At 41.8% G+C, this 24,676-nt stretch overlaps 1 protein-coding gene across 14 annotated transcripts in view; it reads left to right on the forward strand.

The window, feature by feature from the left end:
- Positions 1-698: 698 nt before the first annotated feature.
- Positions 699-24,676, forward strand: part of ASPH (aspartate beta-hydroxylase) — a 201,194-nt gene continuing 177,216 nt past the window's right edge. For all 14 annotated transcript variants that reach the window (XM_075125190.1, XM_075125174.1, XM_075125184.1 and 11 more), the window contains exon 1: positions 699-879. In XM_075125190.1, the coding sequence (XP_074981291.1) occupies positions 816-879 (64 nt within the window). In that variant the 5' untranslated portion in view covers positions 699-815. The remainder of the gene's footprint in view (positions 880-24,676) is intronic.

The following is a 24,676-nucleotide window of genomic DNA, read 5'->3' on the forward strand; positions in this document are numbered from 1 at the left end:
CCTATTCTCCTCAAGGCCACCACCCCACCTCACATGTGCATCTTCTCCAGGGTTCAGGCACCTAATTAGGGAAGCCATACCTGTGCAGCTCCACTAATTAGGTGGATGACCCTGCATTCTCTCATGTGCGGCTGCCCAGGCATGCACCTTAGAGGGAGCTATCCGCAGACCACCTGAATGGAGCTCAGAACCTCTGGCACAAACCACAGCTGGGTGTACGGTAGCAGACAGCATTAGCCAGTTCTAGTACTCCTCACGTCATGATTGCACGCTGCTTTTTTGCACAGGTAACTGAGCACTGTCCCTTTCCTAGAGATAGGGAAACTGAGGCACAGAGGCTCACTGAGCAGCACAAGTAGGTGAGCATGCAGCTGAGACCAGGGTCACGCCACAAGCCCTGGGTAAACAACTCTACGGAGCGCGCAGCCACCCCAGGCCTGCGGACCCCCCACCCCTCTAAGCAGCCCCGCCCACGTCCCCCTCGCGGACAGCGCGCGCACTTCTCCCACTGGGTCGGAAGCTGAATCCTCGCGAGAGCGCTCGCTCCATGTTGCCACGTTCCAAGCGGCCGGTTCGGCGAGGGAAGGGGAGGAAAGGGCAACGTGTCCCGCCCAGTCCTCGTGTCTACACCAATAAGACGCAAGTGATGCCGACGAGAGCGCTAGGATTGGCGGAGGTAGCTGTCCGTCGGCAGCCGGGGCGGGTCCTTTGACTGCAGTGGCTACACACGCAGGGTCAGGCGGCTGCTGTGGCTGTGTCCTCGCTCAGTTCCTGGGAGCCCGCTCCTGCCCTTCCGCTCCCTGACAGGCGGTGACATGGCTCCGCGCAGGAACCCCTCCAAAGGCGCCGGCAGCAGCCCCAGCCAGGGGGCCAGGAAAGGTCAGCGCTGCCCGCCCGCGGAGCTGGGGCTGGCCCGGCCCGGCCCGCCGGCTGCCCCCTCGCCGGCGCGGGGGCTGGGGCCGCGCAACAGGCTGGGGCGGAGCCGGCGGGCCGGCTCCTGGGTGTGCCGGGCAAGGGGGTGCCGCTCCCCGTGCCCAGTCCCGCACAGGGCGCCCGTAGCGGGGGGGAGGGGGCGCGCTGCAGCAGCAGCAGTCTCGGCCCCTGGTGCCCCGCGGGAGGGGGCGGCGGCGGCGGCAGCAATTTCGAAGTTGCCGCTCTCTTGAGTCCGTGGCTCCTGTGGCTGGGCCCGGGGCGCGCCTCGCTGCACACCGGGCTCCTACGGGTCGGGAGGTGAAGGCGGGGCAGCGGGTGCGGGGAAGCGCCCGGCAGCGGGTGTGTGTATCTGCCTCCCTCTCGCTGCCTGGTCACCTTCAGCCTCCTCCGTGTGTTTACGTGTCAGCTTAGCTCTTGGAGGGCGGGGAGGTAGGAACAGATGGTTTAAATCTGTTACTCAGATTTCATTTATTCCCCTTTTTTGCTGGAGTTGAAGTGGAGGAAAAGCTTAGAGTCTGGCTCAGCAAACAGGGAGATTCCAAATGACAGAGGATTAATAATGAGTAGAGCTGGACATATCCCTAGGTGTGCTTAGGCCAGTAATTACCAACTTGAGTGTCTAAGAGAGGCGTCCATGTGTGTCTTAAATTCCCCTGTAAAAAGCAGTCTGATTTTTAAAAAAGGTGCTGAGCATTGCAGTCAGTGGAAAATATCGCTGTTTAGCACTTTTTAAAAATCCAACTGCTTTTAGTTAGCTGTCCAAATTTGGATTTGAGATCTTCACTTGAGGCAACCACGTTTGAAAACTGTCATTCTTAATCTGTAGGCTTCTTACTTAAATGTAAATGCAGTATGAAAAATGCGGCTATAAAGGAAGACTTATTTTTAGAGCGTAAGAGAGATGAACAACTTGAAACTGGATCAACAAACCTAATCATAGAAGTAAATTAATAAATGTTTACAGTAAACTCCTGTAACACAACAAAGCTAACCTTAATGAAAGGAAAGTACTTGTCAGGTGAAAGTATATGAATGCTTTTCTGGCAGTTGTATAACTGTACAGATTGTAAGGATCTGATCTTTTTAGCTTTACAGTGAACAAGCTTTCTGTCTGTACTTGGTTAGCTCTTTTGGACTTATAATTTCTCAGTTTCATTTGACACCACTGGCACAGATGTGATGTTGGCCTTGCATTTCACGTATGTAATATCACACATGTGCATAGTCCTAGTAGAGCTCACAGTGCTGGATGAGAGGTTCATACATGTGACATTTTACCCATATTGATCCCCTTGATAATTGAGTGCAATGGTTTCATATGGTGCTATAAAGAGACAAGGTGGCTGAGGTAATATCTTTTACTGGACCAACATCTGTTGGTGAAAGTGCCAAGCTTTCCAGTTACACGGAGCTTAGTTATGTTAGTTGCTGCTGTATCCCTTAAATTTCTCTAGCCCAGTTGATTCAGGAATTATGAAGACAATATGATATTATAATAAGTGTCCATGCAGCAACAACAGAAGGAGCTTATTTCAGTGTAAAATTCTGTAAAATGCATGTTTTGAAAAACAATACATTGAAAGTGTTCATCCTGTATAGAATCTTGAATGCTACAGAGAACTCCAACATAGATAATACTTAATAATTCAAATTAAACAAAACAAAACCTCTTGATCAGAGTTTGAAAAATTCATTTACCTGTCTTGAGTAAGAACTTTTCCCAGGAACGTACAGTGCTGATGAAAAGCAAAATCGGAAAGTAACTAAAATATTTCTCTGATGGATTATATCTACAAAGGGTCAACCCATCCTAAGTGCTCAATTACTGAGGGGCGATATACACTCATTCCTATATTTTCTTTCTAAACCAATTCTCTGTATAACTTTTCATGAATGATGTACTCGATCGGGTTCCAATATCTAGACTGTATAATCAAATTTACCTAAATTTGGGTTATTGCCGATTATGTACTATATGTATTTTAAGAGTTTTTCAACAAACTTTGTATTTGTGGATAATCTAAGCGCTATACCCAGATGTACAGACACTCTGTTCTCAACTTGTGTATCATATAATTTTAACATTAGCTTTAACAACATTTTGTTTACCTCTGCAAAATCTGTCCTTTTATTTTAAAAAGGTTGGGCCTGTAAGCTTGCATAGGGCACCTTCCAGTTGTGAACAGTGTAAACAGAAGCAGGGGGGTCTGTCTAAATCTGCAGCACAGTTCCAAGATGCAGCAGAGTAAATGGTAACCAAAGTATTGTCACTTTTGACTACTTCTAATCAGAACTCTGGGTAGCTGCATGTAAATGACAAGTCTTGGGTCAGTTTCTTGCTGCTACCTGAGAAAACCAAGAAGCAGCAGAGACAGGCACTGGACAATGGCTGCTCAACAGGAATGAAAGTGGTGGAGACTCCTTACATTGCATTAGCAACTAGGTGTCTTTGGAGACATAGATAGAGGAAGCTCCTCTCCTCACTCCAGCTCCCAGAAAAGAAAGGTGTGACGTGGTGGGGAAATAAAGTTGACATTTGCAACATGAGGTGTGAAAGATAGAGCCCTCTGACTGGGGAAGCACCTTGGAAAGATTTCAGCTATCCTTCCTTTTCTCAGCAACTAATGGAGGAAGACTTGGCTTCCCACCTAGCATTGCCCATGGACAGCGGAGCCAGTGAAGTCAGTAGGAACTGCAGTACTGTTGAACATCAGGACATTTGTTTAGGCACCAAAGTCTGACCATTTTGGTATTAGTCTCACAAGTAGATGAAATCTGAAACAGTCTGAGTTCCTGAAATTGTTATACAGAAGTTGAAATTAGTATAGACTTTGAAGTTTAAACCAAAAATTAGAATTGACTTTAAATATCATGTGCTTTTAAGACTACAAATAAAACTCTATCCATGTTCATTTTACCATTATGAAAATTCAGATGTCAAAGTATCTTTTAACATATTTGTAATGTTTGTAAATAGTTTTTTCTTTCATAAATATTTGAGTTGCCTACAGTTGGTGGTGGTGATCTTGCTGAAAAGCGACACTTAGGTTAGCATGGGTGCAAGTTTCTATGTAATTCAGTGCATTGGGGTGGAAGTCAGGGCAGACCTTACCTCTAGCAGTTTTGGGGCTTAATCTTTCCTGGAACAGAATGGAGCAGCTTTGTTACTTTCTTAAAACAAACACAACAGTGTCTTATTTCCCACTACTAACTAATCATCATTGCCAGGGGACCCATTGAGAAATACATGCCCTTTGAAGAGGGACAAGGTGTATTTCCAAATTTTAAATACAGTAACTCCTCGCTTAACGTTGTAGTTATGTTCTTGAAAAATGTGACTTTAAGCGAAACGACATTAAGCTAATCCAATTTCCCCATAAGAATTAATGTAAATAGGGGGAGTTAGGTTCCAGGGAAATTTTTTTCACCAGACAAAAGACTACACGCACACACAGTATAAGTTTAAAACAAACAATTTAATACTGGTACACAGTGATGATGATTGTGAAGCTTGGTTGATGTGGTGAAGTCAAAGGGTGGGATATTTCCTAGGGGATGCCTTACTGCTAAATGATGAACTAGCAATTGGCTGAGCCCTCAAGGGTTAACTCGTTGTTAATGTAGCCTCATACTCTACAAGGCACCCTGACATTAGCCCCCCTCTTCCTTCTCTCCCTGCACAGCAAGCAGGAGGCTCCGGAGAGCAGCTCCAAGGTGGAGGGCAGGAGTAGCACATGGCAGTGGGGGGAGGAACAGCTGAACTGCTGGCAGTTAGTAGCCTACTGGGTGGCTGCTGCACAGGGCACTTAAGGGAGCGGGGAGCTGATATGGGGGCTGCCGGTCCACCCTGGTTTCAAGCCCCCACTAGCTAGCTGCAACGGGCTGCTCTTGCAAGCAGTGGAAAAGCAGGCGGCTGCCAAACAACGTTATAAGGGAGCATTGCACAACTTTAAATGAGCATGTTCCCTAATTGATCAACAACGTAACCAGGAGGACTTTAAGTGGGGAGTTACTGTATAGGGTATTGGTTCATGGTTTAAATCTAACTATTTAACATTTGTATAAAGCATCATTGAGCATGAAGTTTGAGAAGCAATATATCAGGGGTGGCCAAATTTACTGACCCTCCGAGCCGCATACAACAATCTTCAGAAGTTGGAGAGCAGGAGTGCACCCGCAGAGGTGTCTGGCTTCAGCCCCGCTCCTGCTGAAGCCCCAAGTCCGGCTGGAGCCTCGAGACCCCCTTCTTCGCTGGGCAGAAGCCTCTACTCCACCACACTGCTGCAAGGCAGAGGTACCAAGGTGCCCCCCCCCCGCCCCCCCCCAGTCCAGTAGGTGGAGATTTGGGAGGGGCGTGGAAGGCTCTGCACACCGCACTTCAATAGTAAAAGAGCCACATGTGGCTTGTGGGCCACAGTTTGGCCACCCCTGCAATATAGTTACATGGTATGGGGTAGAGGACAGGAAACAAGTAGGGGAAGAAGAGGTTTATATAAATTAATCTGACGTTGATTACTTTGACAAGGTATTCATCAAGTGAGTTTCTTTGTCGGTGTAGATTTTGGAATTGCCAGTGGAGTGTGTGACTGCTTCAGATCTTACTATGAAGTAATTGAATGCTATGGTTCTTACATTGAGAAATTACAGTGGCTTTTCCAACAATTTTTTTTCCCACAACTATTCTTGTGTTTCTCAGAGTTGGTACAAACATATGCCATACCAACTTTTACTAGTGCAAGACTTAATTTTGCTCTTAATAACTGAGACTTTGTAATCTGTTATATATTTAAATACAGCCAGTAACTTAGTGTATACAACAAAATGTTGTCTTTGGATATGTAACTGATAACTTCAAATTGTTTTGGGGTCGCTAACTTCTACATTGCGAAACTGAATAGAAATCTAACTCAACATTAATAGTAGTATGACACTATCCCTATAGATATTATCAAGTCACATTGGATATGTAAGTGAATTAGAAAGCTTTGAGCTTGAAATTGAAATGAAGACATAGTTATAACTTCATTATTAAGGATGATTTTTGTGGCATTTTCTTTTGGATATGGCTTGTTATAAAAACTTCTGTATTAGCAATTCACTTGAGTAGTAAAATGCATTAGATATAGAAGTTTTGCTGTAAAGGTTAGCATTTTCATTTTGTCAGAATGTGCGTATTGAGGGTTTGGGGTACATATAATAAGCCTGCTGTGTATCAGAGCAGAAAAATTCAAGTGCATATTTGTTGTTTGTGTTTTGTTTAAAAAAAGGCTACCTACAATCTAAGTCCTTATCAAACATTTGCAGCTTTCCCTGAATTATAGCTGTTTTCCTACTTATCAGAACAATATTCCATTTATTCCAGTATCCTGTGTGTGACGGTGGCTTTAGGAAAAAGGTTCAAGAACCTCCCTAATGGTCTGTTACGTATAACCTGGGAAGTATCTTTCTAACCCATCATTGCAGTTGGTGGCTGGCTTAAACTCTTCATGTTTCAGGGCGTATATCCCCTATAAAACTTTTAATATTTGTATACAGTAGAACCTACACTCACCAATGAGAGACTGGTGCTCCATTGTGCTATGCACGGCACACGCACACAACAAAAGACAGTGTCTGCATCAAGTTACTTACAATTTCAGTATATTCGATAAGATCAAGGATATCAAGTTGGAAAAATTCTGGGGGTTGCTGTTTGTGGAGAGGTTAATGGGTGGTTCCATCCTGGAGGAGGGTCAGGCGGTAGCATGTCAGTCCTATCCTGGAGAACATGTAGGTGGGGGTGGGAGGCAGTAGTGGACAGGAGAGTGTCTCTCACTGATGGCTGGCCCAGGGCAGGGATTTGGGCCCAGCTCACTCTGTACTCTGCTCTTTTCTAGGCTGTTGCTGCTTCCTGTCCAACTGGGAGTAGAGGGTCTGGAGGAGGCACTTGAGCATCAGCTTGCAAGGAACTATGAAAAGTTTGTGGGGGACCAACTCTGGGGGTGGGAGGAGCTACTCCCCTTTCTCATAGCAAATGATGCGCTTGGACAAGAGAGACCTATTTATTTGTGTGTGAACGTTCAATCATCTGCCTTTCAATAGTCTTCTGAAGATCAGAGGAGGATTCTCCAGTTACTTTGGAGTAGTGGAGTGATTAGTTCTGTCCTTTCTCCAGGATCCTCCAAACTTCTTTAAAGGCAAAATTTGGGCCCAGCAGGAGACCTTTATCTTCTCTTTAATTTTATCTCTTATTGCAGAATTGTAACCTGTAGTATGTAAACTGTTGCTGAAGCAAGGCTCTGTACCAAATGACTGGAAGGTAGCTAATGTAATGATGATCTTTAAAAAGGGCTCTGGAGGTGATCCTGGCTATTAGAGGTTGGTGAGCCTAACTTCAGTACCAGGCAAACTGGTATTATAAACTGTAGTAAAGGATAGAATTATCAGACACACAGAGAAACACAATATGTTGTGGAAGAGTCAACATGGCCTTTGTAAAGGAAAGTCATGCCTCCCCAATCCATTAGAATTCTTTGAGGATGTCAACAAATGCAGACAAGGGTGATCCAGTTGATATAGTGTACTTGGACTTTTAGAAAGCTTTCTACAAGATTCCTCACCAAACAGTCTTAAAGAAACTAAGTAGTCAAGGGATAACAGGGGTCCTGTCATGGATCAATAACTAGTTAAAAGGTAGGAAACAAAGGGTAGGAATAAAAGTTCAATTTTCACAATGGATAGAGGTAAACAGCGGGGGTCTCACAAGCGTCTGTTCTGGGACCTGTAGGTTCAACATATTCATTAATGATCTGGAAAAGGGAGTGAACAGTGAAGTGGCAAAGTTTGCAGATGATACAAAATTATTTAAGGTACAGTTACAGAGGGATCTCACAAAAGTGAGTGACTGAATTTCACCTGTCATTTAGTTGCCCAATGTTGATAAGTGCAAAGTAATGCACATTGGGAAAATAATCCCAGCTACACATACATAATGATAGGGTATGAATTAGCTGTTGCTACTCAAGAAAGATCTTGGAGCCACTGTGTATAATCTCTTGAAAACTTCATCTCAATGCACAGCAGTGGTCAAAAATGCTAGAAGAAACTTAGGAGCTATTAATAAAGGGATAGAAAATGAGATTGAAAATATCATAATGCCACTAGGCAAATCTATGGCATGCCCACACCTTGAATACTGTGTACAGGTCTTGTTGCCTCATCTCAAAAAGGAGAAGTTCAGAGAAAGGAAACAAAGATGACCAGTGGTATGGAATGGCTCCCATATGAGGAGAGACTTAAAAAGATTAGGCCTGCTCGTCTTAGAAAAGAGGTGACTAAGGGATGATAGAGGCCTATAAAATCATGAAGGGTGCCAAAGAAGTGAATAGACAAGTGTTGTTTTCCCTTTCCCACAATACAAATACCAGGGGTCACCAAGTGAAATGAATAGACAGAAGGTTGTGGAACTTGTTGCCATGGAATGTTGTGATGGCTACAAGTATAACTGGGTTTAAAAAAAAAAACCAAACCAGATAAATTCATGAATAATAAGTCCATCAATGGCTATTACTCAAGATGGTCAGAAACCCTCCTAAACCTCTGACTGCTGAAAGCTAGGATAGGAAGAGGAGTGGATAACTCTAACTGCTCTGTTCTGTGCACTTCCCTGAAGCTCATACAGGCCACTATCAAAGACTGGATATTGGGTTTAGATGGACCATTTGTCTTACCCAGTATGGTAGTTCTTACATTCTCATTGTCCTCCTGCATATTTCTGAGATCTCCATGCTTCTCTCTAGCTCAAATACTGTGATTTATCAACTCAAAATTATTACTCTCATCTCCTAATTTGCCATAATCCTTCTTCATTCATTTTCCTCCTTATTGATTGCTCTCCTCTTCTCTTTCCTATCTGCATTCAAGCTTATCTTGAGGAAATCCTGATCTATACAGTTTTTTGGGCTGTTTTAACTATTTTGGCTAGGGTATGATTGCAGATCTTTTAACTAAAAAATATTAAATCAGCACAACTTCTTGTGTGGATGCAGTTATACCAGTAAAAAGGTGCCTTGTATTGGTACAGCTTTTCCTGCTAAATTTATGGGACTAAGCTATACTAATAGCAGCACCTTCATACTATACTCCTGGGGGAATTCTGTGCCACTGTGTGCATGCATAATTAATGAGCTGCACAATTTTAAGTTTTTGCACAGAAAAAAGCTCTGCCCGGAAGTTGCTGCAGTTCTGCCTTTTGCCCACCAGAGGGCATTGTGCTGCTAGAACAGAGCAGCCTCCCAGGCAGCCCCAGCTGAAAATAAGGTTGGCTGGAAAGTTGCTGAGTTCCACTTTTACCCACCAGAGGGCACTGTGACGATAGAACAGAGTAGCAGCTCCTGGCCAGGTAGGGAAGAGAAAGAGCCTGCGTTGTTCACAGCGCCTGTCCGGCGAGGTCAGGAGACAGACAGCATGGGGCTGCTGGGGAGTCAGATAGGGGCTTATAAGGGCTACCGGGGGGAAAACAAATTGGTAGGGGCTGAATGGGAGTGGAGATGTAGGGCCACAGGAGGGAGGAAGGTGCAGGGCCACATAGGGACAGAGGTGTGGCTGAGTGGGGGCACAGAGACACATGGGGACAGAGGGACGGGGTGCAGGGTCACATTGGGTTGCGTGGAGTGGGTGTCTGAATGGGGGTGGAGGGACACATAGGGATCGGGGGTGCAGGGATGCATGGGGACAGGGGCAGATGTGCCGGACTAATGGGAGAGGCTAGGGGTCAGCTAGGGTCTGCAGGGGGAAGCTCCCTAACAATGTCCTCCCCCAAAACCTGTTCCATACTTTTCCCACCCATATTCAACAACCCTCCAAGTTCACACCCAATCTCCTTCCCTCTTCCTCAGCTCCTCCATTACCCCGTCTCCCCAAGCCTTCTGAGGGGTAGGGAAATACGGTTCTGTATTGTAGCTTAAATGAATTATTACTCGGAGTTCTGTATTAATATACCTAGTAAGGAATCTATTTGTCAAAAAACATTTCCTGAATTTTTGTTGTCTGTATTGTTACAGGCAGAATGCTGACAGGTATTTTGAAATAAATTACCAAAAATAATTGAAACTGGTGTGATTATATTGTGTTGTTTTGATAAATAAAACATGCAGAATTTGAAGATATTGTGTGCAGAATTTTTAATTTTTCGACACAGAATTCCCCCAGGAGTAATATTAGTTTAACTGCATCCATATTAGTATGATGTACTACCTTAATTATATCTATTTGAAACTCTCAACAAAGTGGTACAAAACTGTACAAACAAGTCCTGTTTCTCTCTGTTGCCTCATCTCCTTTCCCTGTTATCTCCAAGGTCTTCGAAGAAGCTGAATTTTTCCAGTGCTTTTGACGTGCTCTTCTGTCAAACTCCTCCAGTACTTTCTCATCTAAATGCTCTTTCACTCTGCTCCCTGCTTGTGGAATGGCATCCTCTTTTTCTCTCAGCATCCTCACTCATTCCTCCTTGAGATCCCTCCTGATGCCTTGTCAAGGTTCCTTCCCCACTCTGAATTCTAGGGTACAGATGTGGGGACCTGCATGAAAAACCCCCTAAGCTTATTTTTACCAGCGTAGGTTAAAACTTCCCCAAGGTACAAACTATTTTACCATTTGTCCCTGGACTTTATTGCTGCGACTACCAAGCATCTAACAAATATAACAGGAAAAGAACCCACTTGGAAACGTCTTTCCCCCCAAGCCCTATACCCCCTTTCCTGGGGAAGGCTTGATAAAAATCTTCACCAATTTGCATAGGTGAACACAGACCCAAACCCTTGGGTCTTAAGAACAAGGAAAAAGCAATCAGGTTCTTAAAAGAAGAATTTTAATTGAAGAAAAAGTAAAAGAATCATCTCTGTAAAATCAGGATGGTAAATACCTTACAGGGTAATCAGATTCAAAACATAGAGAATCTCTCTAGGCTAAACCTTAAGTTACAAAAAGACACAAAAACAGGAATATACATCCCATTCAGCACAACTTATTTTATCAGCCATTTAACAAAAGAGAATCTAACACATATCTAACTAGATTGCTTACTGACTTTTCACAGGAGTTCTGACCTGCATTCCTGCTCTGGTCCTGGCAAAAGACAGACAGACAGAGAGAACCCTTTCTTCCCTCCCCCCACCTCCAGCTTTGAAAGTATCTTGTCTCCTCATTGGTCTTTTTGGTCAGGTGCCAGCGAGGTTGTCTTAGCTTCTTAACCCTTTACGGGTGAAAGGGTTTTTCCTCTGGCTAGGAGAGATTTAAAGGTGTTTACCCTTCCCTTTATATTTATGACACACCTGCTTTCGTGGCTTGCTTTATTTCATTGACTTAAACTCCTATACTGCATCTGCTCTTTTTGCCCTATTTCGATCTCTCTATACTTTCCTTTGTCTACTTTAAATGGTAAATTCTTGCAGGAAGGGATTTTTTTTTAATAACTCTGTAAAGTTAGTGCTATGTAAGTGTTTGCTAATAAGTGTTTGGACTAGTCTGAAGTCCCAGTGCTCCTCACCCCATTTCTGAATGTTAATGTGCCAGAATTAATTGTACCATTCAATTAAATAATCAGTTCAGTTCTTTAATTTCACTTTTAGGTCAAGATGAAATCTTCTTCACAATTTCCTGTAGCAGTTATTCAAAAATATGCAGATCTTATTTTGGTTTCTTAGCACTTTTTAGATGGATATTACATGACTATGACAGAATACCTACTATTTGTACTTCACTAGTTGAACTACTCAGGCCTTTCTATGATACCAAACTGCATTATGGGAGTTTTGAAACGTCAATTTAAAATTCTGCTAATACTTGACAGTGAAGAGATGGATACTGCATTAACAAGCTACTGGCTGGGTCTCTGATCAAATTGCCACTTAATGTGGGCCTCTAGCTATATTTTTAACACTACTAATTGGTCAGAATACTTGGGTTTGGAGCAGGTAACCTTAAACTACCAAATATGCTTTCTGATTTTCAACATTGCCTTTCTAAACCAGTTCATCCAAAAAGAGAGATTGTAACCCGTCTGGCTGACGCTGATGTGTTTTGTCTGGTTCTGAATGCATCCTATGAAGTGAGCTGTAGCTCACGAAAGCTTATGCTCAGATAAATGTGTTAGTCTCTAAGGTGCCACAAGTCCTCCTTTTCTTTTTGCGGATACAGACTAACACGGCTACTACTCTGAAACTTAGCTTTACCAGTGGCTAGTAATGTCTGTGTGATTTGTGGAGCAGCTTGTTGCAGTGATAAAGATCTGTCAGTCCTAAAATACTGATTTTCTGCTATCTATATTTCAGTGTATGTTTTTTAGCGTTTCTAAGGATTTCTGTCCAAAAACTTTAAAGCAGAAAGCAAAATAATAAAACTCCTCACATAACAGGTCTCTCTATCGACACACCATGGATAGCTACTACTTGTCGTTCTTTGGGGTTAATTTTTAATCAGACTTACAGAGGACACCAAAAGTGGAAGGTGAGCAAACTATACTGTAAAATAGCCAGAACAGTTTTAGAGCAGAAACTGCTCCTCATCATCCTGCAGGATAGTGACTGCAATGTCACCATACATCCATGACCTGTAGGCTTTATTACTGTAACACATTCTACTTCAGAATAACCTTGATGTGGGTTTTTTTTGTTTTTAAAGCAGCCTATCAGATTTGCAACACAGGATCCAGAGTACATCACCACCACAATGTTTTCGTCTCTTCTTTGGCTTCTTGTATATCAGATTCCATATTTCAGAACTCATCTTTGAATCCGTGAGATTGTTCCAGGTTATTGAAGAGCCAGTCAGAGGCTCTCTCTCAGAAACTGCTGCCTGGGTCACCTGTGACGAACTGGAAAAAAAATGAGCTGGTCAACCTAAAGCGTGGAATTTGTGTGTGTAAGACATGGAGCTTTCTCAGCAACTGGCCCATGACTGGAACTCTTACCTGAAAGATACTGAAATAGCCATGAACGTCAGTTCCTTCAGAGCAAAGTGTAAAACTCCCTTCAGTCTAACCTTCCCTCAGTAACTGCACCAAAACCAGATATTAAAAAACAAAACTCCCGATGAAATGGAGACAAGAGAGCTCATCTTGTTCTTACTTAATAGATAGTGCAGTGATGAGTGTGGTATAAGAATTTAGAACTAATAAATGTAGAGGATCCACATCTATGGAAGGGAAACAAACAGCTCTGAAATTGGGAAGTAACCAAGCACCTGCACCCATTGCATTAAAGTTTTTCTACTTAATACTGTCCTTCCTGTACTCCTTTTCTACTCTTGCAGTTAATGGACTAATTAGCTCCTCCAGCCCAGGCTGATCTAGTAATTAGTCATTTCTTCCCTTGATTAGGCCCTCTCTGAGGGAACTAATTGGATTTACAGTGATCACAGTGCTGGTTCAGTTGCTTGTTCTGAGCACTCTGTCACAGTCAGACTGGATTTGCCCAGTCTGTATATTCCATAGACCGATCCTCTCAACTGAGAATGCTTTGTCTCCAGCTCTCATACTTCATCTTGGTCTTCATCTGAATTGTTCTAGAGGAGCACAACTGTTCTGACAGACAGAAATTCTGTCTTTCATATAGCTTGTTATTGATCCATTATCATTATTTATTTTATTATTTAAGTACTTAAACAGTTCAGGCAGGAACTCTGCCAGCCACCTTAATCATTCCAATAAACATACTCCTAAAGCCTTTCCAAAAACCACATCCAGTAATTGCTTTGTAGATTAGGACCCCAAGCCTCAAACTACAATTTGAAACTGACTGCTTACAAACTGAGACATTAAAAGACGCAAGTGTCACAGCACACTATTGCTAAAAAGTTGCTTACTTTCTCACTTATACCATATAATTGATAAAATAAATCAATTGGAATATAAATATTATACTTACATTTCAGTGTATAGTGTATAGATTTTTTTTTGATTGACTGGCAACTCTGAACATTTTTAAAGAAGTCGTTTTGTGAATCTAAGTTTAAAAAAAAGTGTTTCAAGCACTTTTTAACACATTTTTTTTAATTGAAGGAAATTTCTAAGTGAACCATTTTGATTCAGAATAGACACTTTTAAATTGAAGCATTTGAAAATTAAACATTTATGTTTCTTTGCATTTTTAGTGCTCCAAGCCCCTCTCCTCCCCCCCCCCCCCGTGAAACTGACACAAATTTGCTCTACCTTCTGTGATATCTCGGAAAGTTCTTCAAAGCATTTTCATTTGCCAATAAGCATTACTTTGGTCTTGCCAGGGGTTCAATTTGACCCAGGTACTCTTCAGTCAGGTGTACTTTTTTTAGGCATTCTGACAGGTTGTTAGTGGTGATGAATAACTTTCATAAATCTCCTGTTATGTCTCTTACCCAGAATAGACTTTAGGGAGCATCCGGAAATGGAGCGCATTTCTTCAACTGGTAGTTAAACTGATGAGCAGGGAGTTGGTCTGAAGATTCTGCTGAAGGTGCTGCTGTCACAGACCAATCTCCTGCTGGGAAGCTCTTCTGCTCCGTTACTAGTAAAGCAATTCAAGTCACTTTCAGTCATGAAGTAGAGGGTTTGGTGGTGGTAGTTTAATTATTTCAAAGTGCATAAGTTATACTGCCATACTAATATCTCTCTGAAAGACTAGTTTTCAATACTAGAATGATGTGGGGGCAGGAGGGGAGGAAATACAGAAAATATAAAGGGAAAAACATAAGGGGGAAAAGGGATAACTAAGCGTATGACTTTCCATTATCTTTTTTCTTAAAATCCATTTGTTCCTATCTTAAGTAATATCATGCATGAAACTACGAATACCCAACTTTGTGGCACTGTACCAAATTCAATTTGAGGCCAGACTTAATAAACTCTCTAGCTTGTGCACTTTAAAAATGAGCCAGTTTTCTATTACTTGGCTTACTGTAGTGAAAATGAAGGAAATTGTCCTGATTTTTCTAGAGCAGTGGTTCTCAAACTATGGGTCGAGACCCTAAAGTGCATCACAACCCCATTTTAACGGGGTTGCCAGGGCTGTCTTAAACTTGTTGGGGCTTGGGGCCAAGCCTGAACCCACTAAGCTTGAAGGCTTCAGCCTGAGTAGCAGGGCTCAAGTTACAGGCCCCTTGTCTCAGGTTGAAGCCCTTGGCATTTGACTTTGGCCTCCCAGCCCAGAGTAGTGGAGTTTGGGGTCCCCTCCTCCCCCAGTGGCAGGACTGGGGCAGGCTCAGGCTTCAGTCCCCCCTCTTGGGGTTGTGTGGTAATTTTTGTTGTCAGAAGGGGGTCGTGGTGCAATGAAGTTTGAGAACCCCTGTTCTAGAGCAACATTTCTTATACTTCAAATGCTGCTGTTCCAAGTCCAAGTCCTTTTTACAAGGATGAGTTTTAATGGTGTGTTTGGAGAAGAATTAAGGTAGTTGAATACTTTTAGATGAATGGTTTAAAAATTCTCAGATTTGCTGAATGTAAGAGCTTGTCTACATGGTGAAGTAGCTATTGCACAAAAACTTCTTCGCATTAGCTCCATGTGCGGACACTTATTCAATACTGCATGTCCACATGGGATGCTAGTGCAGAATAGCTATTTCACTTTAAATTCAGACCCGAGTTTATTTTGAAGTTGCTCCCCTGTGAGGACAAGCTCTGGGAAATCTAGTCACACACAAGTTTGGGACTTCCACATATATAATTATAGGTTTAACTGGCATTTTTTTAAATGTGAAGAACGAAGGGGACTCTTCCTGTAGCTTGGACTATCTTTGAAAGTGAAGCCGTTCTTCAAATACAGACTTAGTGGTTTGGGATACTGTATTTCTTCCAACATCTGATTTAAAACCTGTAATCCAAACTTCTGAAGGAACAACTTGCTAAATGTGAACAGGCGTCTTCTTTATTTATTTTTTTTTCTCCAATGAGAAAAAAATTCTACAGTTACATGTGCAGTCTTTGAAAAGCTGCTGTTGTGCACGTGTAGCCATGACCTGGCACAATTCTGAGGTTTTTATTCTCTTGTATCCTATTTTATCTTTTTCTTGTTTCTGTTTGCTCATGTTTTTCTTCCCTGGGTGTCCAAATGTATAACAGAAAGCTCCGTACCCCTGTGGATAGGGTGGGTATTCTATTGTTGGCTTTGTGGTTTTAGGCTGCTTTGAATTCTTATGGCTCAGCTAACTGTTGAGAAGCAGAAAACATTTGGACTAGTGGGGTATTGCCAGAACACGTATCCATGAGCTCTTTCTACAGCCCTTCTCTATCAAGGTTCACGGCCTGAGCAAAGTGTGGCCCAAGATACTTGCATTTGAATGTAAGAAGGTAGACCCAGGGCACACGTGCTTGGTGTAGTACAGATCATTGTTAACACCTCATCCAGTTCTTAGCTCTTTTCATTGACTACCCATTGAAGAGACTCCAGTTCAAAGTGTGTCCTGATGTTTAAGGCCTTCTGTAGAATTCACCCTAGTTACGGGATAAATTTTGTCTACCATGACGGTCATGTTCCACTGGAACCAGAACTGTCCATCAAAGGATAGAGTCTCATGAGTGCAACATAGAGCTTTCACAGGAGCTAGACCTATGGAACTTACGTTTGGAAGAGATAAGAATGGCAACAGACCTTGCCATTTTTTTTTTTTTTTTAGAACGCAATGCAATCTTTTTTAAACCTGGCTTTGTTTCAGTAATTTTTTTTCCACGTTCAGCCCCCTCCTTCTCTAAATAAACTCATCAAGCTATCTCTCCTACATATTGGAATTTTGGGTAGTGTATTCTTTAATTCTACTTCATAGTGGGCATTGGCATTTAAATCATAGTAGATAATACCAAAATATACAGTTACAAAAGCATCTTTCACATTTCATTTTATGGACCATATGGTGCTTAACATAAGAATGGCCATACTGGGTCAGACCAAAGGTCCATCCAGCCCAGTATCCTGTCTACCGGTGCCTGGTATGCCCGGTGCCCCAGAGGGAGTGAACCTAACAAGTAATGATCAAGGGATCTCTCTCCTGCCATCCATCTCCACTCTCTGACAAGCAGAGGCTACGGACACAATTCCTTACCCATCCTGGCTAATAGGCATTAATGGACTTAACCTCCATGAATTTATCCAGTTCTCTTTTAAACCCTGTTATAGTCCTAGCCTTCACAACCTCCTCAGGCAAGGAGTTCCACAGGTTGACTGTGTGCTGAGTGAATTAGAACTTCCTTTTTTGTTTTAAGCCTGCTGCCTATTAATTTCATTTGGTGGCCCCTAGTTCTTATATTATGGGAACAAGTAAATAACTTTTCCTTATTCACTTTCTCCACACCACTCATGATTTTATATACCTCTACCATATCCCCCCTTAGTGTCCTCTTTTCCAAGCTGAAAAGTCCTAGCTTCTTTAATCTCTCCTCATATGGGACCCATTCCAAACCCCTAATCATTTTAGTTGCCCTTTTGTGAACCTTTTCTAATGCCAGTGTATCTTTTTTGAGAGGAGGGGACCACATCTGTACGCAGTATTCAAGATGTGGGCGAACCATGGATTTATATAAGGGCAATAAGATATTCTCTGTCTTATTCTCTATCCCTTTTTTAATGATTCCTAACATCCTGTTTGCTTTTTTGACTGCCGCTGCACACTGCTTGGATGTCTTCAGAGAACTATCCATGATGACTCCAAGATCTTTCTCCTGATTAGTTGTAGCTAAATTAGCCCCCATCATATTGTATGTGTAGTTGGGGTTATTTTTTCCAATGCGCATTACTTTACATTTATCCACATTAAATTTCATTTGCCATTTTGTTGCCCAATCACTTAGTTTTGTGAGATCTTTTTGAAGTTCTTCACAGTCTGCTTTGGTCTTGACTATCTTGAGAAGTTGAGTATCATCTGCAAACTTTGCCACCTCACTGTTTACCCCTTTCTCCCGATCATTTATGAATAAGTTGAATAGGATTGGTCCTAGAACTGACCCTTGGGGAACACCACTAGTTACCCCTCTCCACTCTGAAAATTTACCATTTATTCCTACCCATTGTTCCCTGTCTTTTAACCAGTTCTCAATCCATGAAAGGATCTTCCTTCTTATCCCATGACAGCTTAATTTACGTAAGAGCCTTTGGTGAGGGACCTTGTCAAAGCCTTTATGGAAATCTAAGTACACAATGTCCACTGGATCCCCCTTGTCCACATGTTTGACCTCCTCAAAGAACTGTAATAAATTAGTAAGACATGATCTCCCTTTACAGAAACCATGTTTGTTGAGTTCTGTGCAACAATTTATGTTCTTCTATGTGTCTGACAATTTTAGACTTACCGGTATGTAATTGCCAGGATCACCTCTAGAGTCCTTCTTAAATATTGGCTTTACATTAACTGTCTTCCAGTCATTGGGTACAGTAGCTGTTTTAAAGGACAGGTTACAAACCATAGTTAATAGTTCTTATGGAATAGCTTATTCTTCTTAGACTGTGTAGTAAGCTGAAATGTGTTTGGTATGGAATCAAGTACTAGAATTAGCTTAAGGTCTTTTGAAATTCAAAAAAATTCCCAAAAATTCTTTCCCCTGACTAACTCTATCAAGCACTGTTTGTGTAAATACCAAAATCCACGTTGAATTCATATGCAAAAACTGTTGTTGGACGCTGTACAGTGGTATTGTATTTCATAGTTCACATTTTGGGATGCGTAGCATATTGCCACTGAACAGAAAGAGTGGATGATCCAAAAGCTTATTTTTGTGGTGGTGTCGGTTTCCTATTGCATTACTGTAATCATGCCTCAGTGGGTCACAACTGAGAATGCCAAACTTGGGGCAAACAGCTGAGAAACAGGGCAAACACAACCCAAAACTGGTAGTTATTCTTCCATAAAATATACCAAACCAGCAACAAAAGTAAACTTCTGCTTCACCATACTGGCTAACAAGAAGTCATAAAAACAGTTTCCTTAGGCATTCCAGTTCTTATATTCTTACCACCAAAACCACTGGATTTAAAGGGGAGTGGTTCTGTACAACCAGTCTCATCACATAAAAGGTTCTCCTGATCCTAAAGGACCAGCCATACACGCAGGTCAATATATAACTCAGATCTTGCCCAAAAATCACGCTGATGCCAATCCTTTAGTATCTAGAATCTAAAGGTTTATTCATAAGAAGAAAAGGTGAGAGTTAAACTTGGTTAAAAGAATCAAGTACATACAATAAATGCAAAGTTCTTGGTTAAGGCTTGTAGCAGAGATGGAATAAACTGCTGGCTTAAGTCAAGTCTCTGGCTACTTCCAAATCATTGGAAGGTCCTCAATTCCTTAGTTAGAATGCTCCCATTAATATAAGTTCATAGTCCAGAGGCAGGATAGAGGCAAAATGGAGGTGTTTCCAGGCCCCCTGTACCTTCTGCAATGTGGAGGGAAACCCATTGTTTTAAACAAAGCCCTCCGCACAGCTAGTGGAAAATTACAGGTGATAAGATAGTGTTTGGAGTCACATGGGCAAGTCACATGTCCATGCATGAAGGTTTGAAAGCAGTAGAAGCCATTACCTATACCTCAAATAGCATGTTTGCAGGACAGTCCATTCAGTGTAGATGGGCATCTCCCACGGTCCATTGTCAGTTAAGTGTTTCTTGATGAGCCACTTAATTTGAATAGTCCCTCCAAGATGTGCTGGCTAACCTCCTGGGGTAATGCCCACAAGGTGCAAACATTTGAAATCCAGGTATAGAGCCAATATTCATAACTTCAATTAGAAAAAATGATATATGCATACAGATAGCAAATTATAACCTTTTCATAGACCTCTTACATGCCACATTTTGTACAAGATTTGTTGCAAATACATAAGGGTGGTTGCAACAATGATCTATGTGGTCATATTTTAATCAGATAATGTCACAACTGTATAAACACCTTAAGTGTAAATATCGTGTATTTACTCATACTTGAAATAGTTATTTGCAGTGGTGGTGTTGCTGTTTTTGATCCCAGGATATGAGAGGGACAAGGTAGGTGAGGTAATATATTGGACCAAATTCTATTGGTGAATGGTACAAGCTTTTGAGCTACACGGAGCTTTTCTTCTGAAGTAGACATGGGATGTCACATTCTTCAAAAGAGCAGCTTTGCACTGCTCTAAAGTTTGTACTGTCCATCAACAGAAGTTGGTCCAATAAAACACATTCCCTCACCTATCTAGTTTCTCAAGCAATAATTAGTCAAAGAACAATTTGGTTAATGGAAGTGCAGGGTGGATGTAGCTTTTACTACTTGTCTTTTATCCTTACTGCCACGCCATCTGGAACTGCTCCTTAAGGAAGATCCATTTTGCTATTTCAAGGACCTTTGATGTGGGATGTCACATTTGCTGGTAGTCTCCATAACGAAGACAGAATCTTTGTTATAGAAAATCTCAGGCAATAATTTTTTCCACGAGTCAATCTAATTAATCTTAGATAAAAGGAAAGCAGCATTTATCAGCACTCTGCATAACTTTTGAAAAGTTAGTTTGTTTCTAGAAGTATCTAGAGTATCAACTTGTTTTTCCAGTAAGGCAGAAGAAGTTCTTCAGGTCCTCAGTGGAGAAGCATATTTGGTGATCAGGGAAATTATGGTTCTTTGATGCAGCTTTTCTTCTGCATGTTTGTCATGTGTTTGAGTCATAGGTATAGAGTGTCAAATACTCTGAGAGTATGTATGTTGGGGGAGAGGGGGATTATTACATCACCTCTTAGGCCTTATCTACACGATGACTTTCCACCTCATGCTGCTGCTAGGTGCAAAGCCACCCATGCCATTAACGAGTTAGTGGTAATGTAGAATATCTAGCATCCTGCAGTGCCACTAAGAACAAAATGAAGGAAAAATGGTAAATTTGATCCCTCAGGCAGGGGATTATGGGTTTAAGTAAAAGAAATCCATAATGGAGAAGTATCCATATTTCCTGGGTATCCTACTGCTGTGTGACTCCAGGATAACTACCTAAGTGTGCCAGAAGGAACTTCTGAAAATACGGTCAGGTAGGATGCTAGGTTTATACATAAAGTTATACTGGACAAAGACAGACAGAAAAGCTTCTGTATGTTGATCTGTATAATTGATTAAGCTTACTGTGTCATAACTATCTACTAAATTATAGGTCCAGCTATAATGTGTACAGAGCAATAATCAGGTTTCACGTGTTTGGTATCGGTTAGTTCTCCAGGTGTACACATCCGCGATTAAAAAACGTAGGCAGCATCTGAATTTCTAAACTAAATTTCTAAAGTTAAAACAGCTTCCTTATCAAAACAAATAAGGGCACAGTCCTTTTTTTTATTTCACCCTTTTTAGGGGTCATCTTTGCTCTTTCCACATTCTCCAAAAATGAAACAAAGAAAAAAAAACAAAACCCAGAACACCTTGATTTTTACAATGGAATTAAAAGCTATGAAAAGTAGGTCCTGGAGCACGACTGGAGGTCAAGTTGTATAGGGTTAACTGCATACATTGAATCTAATGTGAGGCATAACTTTGAAAATCTGAGCACGTGAAGTACAGAATCTTTGAATATCCAATTGCTGCAATAAAACTTTGAAGTAACGTACAGCAGTAGTGCTACAAGACAAACTTGTGTAAGCTTATATTATGAAGTGACTGTTTTAAGTCATTTGCCCTTGCTGTTTCTGTAAACTGTACACAGACTACCACTAAACGAATAGTTCAATCTTTTAAAAAAGCTTCAGTTTTTAAAAATCTGCATGGAAACACGGTACCTCTGCTTTATGCCCTTGTTAAAACTGTTTCGAAGCTAATTCTTTTATTGGATTCTTCATTGTAGAGAACTTATGCAGTGAAGTTCTGATTCTATCCAGGTGGTTCTTTCCTGATGAAGATCAGAAACTGGTAATTTGTGTGGAGAGCATGCAGTGATTGACTTTCTCTCCCTCTCCCCTTTCCCTCCCTCCCCCCCAAGTGCATCATATGGACTGACTTCCTGCATGGAGAGGGTTTTTTTTGAGTGACTTAATTTGAAATGAAAAATAAATCTTAACCTGTATGAACTGTCTTGCAAACATTGCAATATGAAGTGATCAGATACACATATGCTGAACTTTGACAGACTGTAATATTTGTACTGTTAAAACTTTTTTTTGTTTTTAATGTTCACAATTAAAGATCCTAACCTGTGCTTTTGTACATATTATAACTAACTTACTACTGCATAGTGCTATTGGAGCATGATACCTAGTTATGACAAATGTTTCATATCAAACGCTAAGAGTGTGAAGTCTTGTTATGAACTACAATTTTATAAACTAACCAATTTATTTGAGCATAAGCTTTCGTGAGCTACAGCTCACTTCAACTAAGTGCTCTTTTAAATATAGGATGGTGATTTGCTTTGAGGGGAGAAGAAAGGAATTTGAGTTGACCAGAATTCGAGTTATTCAAAATTAGCACGATTACTGGTCCACACCTAGCTAGAAATCTACCATACCATCTTCCATGCTTAGTACTGTGAAAAGATGTGGACAGTACTTGGAAAATCTGCTCATGGAAATTATTTTCTGTTAAATGAACTTTTCAGGATTAATGCAGAGAAGTGATACTTTCTATTATGGATAAGATGAATGCTTAAGGGTGTTTGTTTTAAAAGTTTGGAGCCTAAGTAGAGTATATGAAGCCAGATTTAGACTTCTAATTTGTCTAACTAGCTTCTACAACTCCCGTTTGAACTCGGTAATCGCTTCAGGTTCTTAATGTTTTTGAGAATCAGATTGCTTTAATGAAGTACCAAACTTGAAGCTCCCAACTTCAGAAATGTTGTCAAAAGCTTTTAGAATGCCTTTTGAATGTCTCCATGATCTTTGTAATTTTTTTATGCTCACAACATAGTACAGGGATAATTGAAGTGTAGCCATTAAAATTTCTTTTCAGTACAGGTAACTCTTTCAAACCATGAAAGAAATTCAATCCAGCAAAAGAACATCTCCGCTGGCTGCTCTCCCATAGTTTTAATTGGAACATATAGCTAAACATGATGATAGGAAGTACACTACAGAGTGTATAGAACAAGGAGGGAAATATTTTCCCTCGAAGAATCATGGCGTTAATTAATCAGAAGTTGAAAACTTTTAATCCTTGGTAACTAGAAATTGCCATTTAAGGTGCCCAGCACACCCTCTACATTCACATGAGGAACAGCTTACAGTATCTCTTTTTATATTTAGTCTGTGCTTATATTCACACCCATTCCCATGGTATCTTAATCATTTCCCCAGCGTGGGACTGAAGCCACATCACTAGAGCTAGTAGAAAAATGTCTACAGGAATGTGTCAGTTTTGTCACCTCATCTGATAGAAACCAGGCAGGTTTTCTGGCAGCCCTCTCTGGAGGGCTGCCACAGATCTGAAAGCCTGGAGACCTGTTGGAGCCATAGCAGTCAGGGCTTTGTTCCACTCTCCAAGTCGCAGGGCTTCAGAGTCTTCAGCCAGCTCAGTGATCCTCTTCAACCTCATTTTGATGTATGTATTTTTTTTTTTAAATCTTAATTCCCATTCCATTGGAAGATTTGCGATTTTGTTCTGATGCAGAAAGAAATTTTTTTTTTCTTCCAGAATTTCCTGCTGAAGGGGAATTCCAGGTTCCCCAGCCCTACAGACAGCTAGATACACATCATGACTACTACTTTGAGTAGATACAAATGTGTATTCCACTTAGGAATGTGCATGCCCAGTGCACTGGAGCTGGAGAAATTTGCCTGTAAGTAGAGGGGTGTCACTTGCATCTCATGGCCACATTCCCCCCGGCTCAATCAGGCAGCACCGCCCCAACACCCTCAGTTCCTTTTTACTGCTCGTGGCTAGAGTTGGAGTTCTGTGGTCTAAACCTCACAACTAGTTCCTTTCCTCCCCCCCCCCCCGCCCCATTGTGTATAGTTAGCACTACCCTCCGTGTTAGTGTAGTGTTAATTGTAGTAATTTTCCTTGGTGATGCCTTCACCAGGGTTTAAACATTGTCCTTCGTTTGGGGGAGCAAACCCCACGTGCAGTGCTTGCTCTGTTTTGGCGAGGGCCATGTGAAGGAGTTTTGCGTGATCTGCATATCACTTAAGAAATAGACTCATGTGGCCTCGGGACCTTTATCTGAAGCAGCAACTGTTTGGATAGGCCATGCGGCCTTCTTCAGTACCAAAGCCCTTGCTGGATTGGAGATTACCCTGGGACTCTGAGGGTGCTGCTGCTTCACATTCTAGAGCAGGTCCCTCTCTGAAGAAACAGGATCTGTTTTCCATCAACTGTGCTGAGGAAAAGGTCCCAGAAGACCAAATTAAGACTCCTCTTGGTCTTGGAGTGATTTTTCTGCCTCCCCAGAAAAGCGTGGACTGGCATGGAGTTGATGCTGGCATGCAGGATATTGTGGGTACCTTTAACCCTTCCTTGGTACCAAGTAGGGAGGTTAGAAACCCTGAACCACTGACTCTTGTTCCAGCTTCTGGACTCAACGGATGCCTGGTACTGATGAGGGAGAAGCCAGGTTCATGTCCACCCCCAAGGATAGGGACTCTGAATGATTGGACCTCATGGGTAGGAAGATTTACAGCTCTTCCTTACAGATGTGAATTGCTAACCAGGAAGCCTTGCTGTCCAAGTAAGACTTCAACTGGATAGCTGGGGCAGATTTTGCAGACCAGCTGCCCAAAGCTTTACAAGAGGGGTTTTGGGTATTTGTCACTGAGGGTTGCTTGGTAGCTAAGACATCCTTGCAGTCCACACTAGACATCGTGGCCTCTGC

Source organism: Caretta caretta, chromosome 2, assembly GCF_965140235.1.
Source record: "Caretta caretta isolate rCarCar2 chromosome 2, rCarCar1.hap1, whole genome shotgun sequence".
Taxonomy (NCBI): domain Eukaryota; kingdom Metazoa; phylum Chordata; order Testudines; family Cheloniidae; genus Caretta; species Caretta caretta.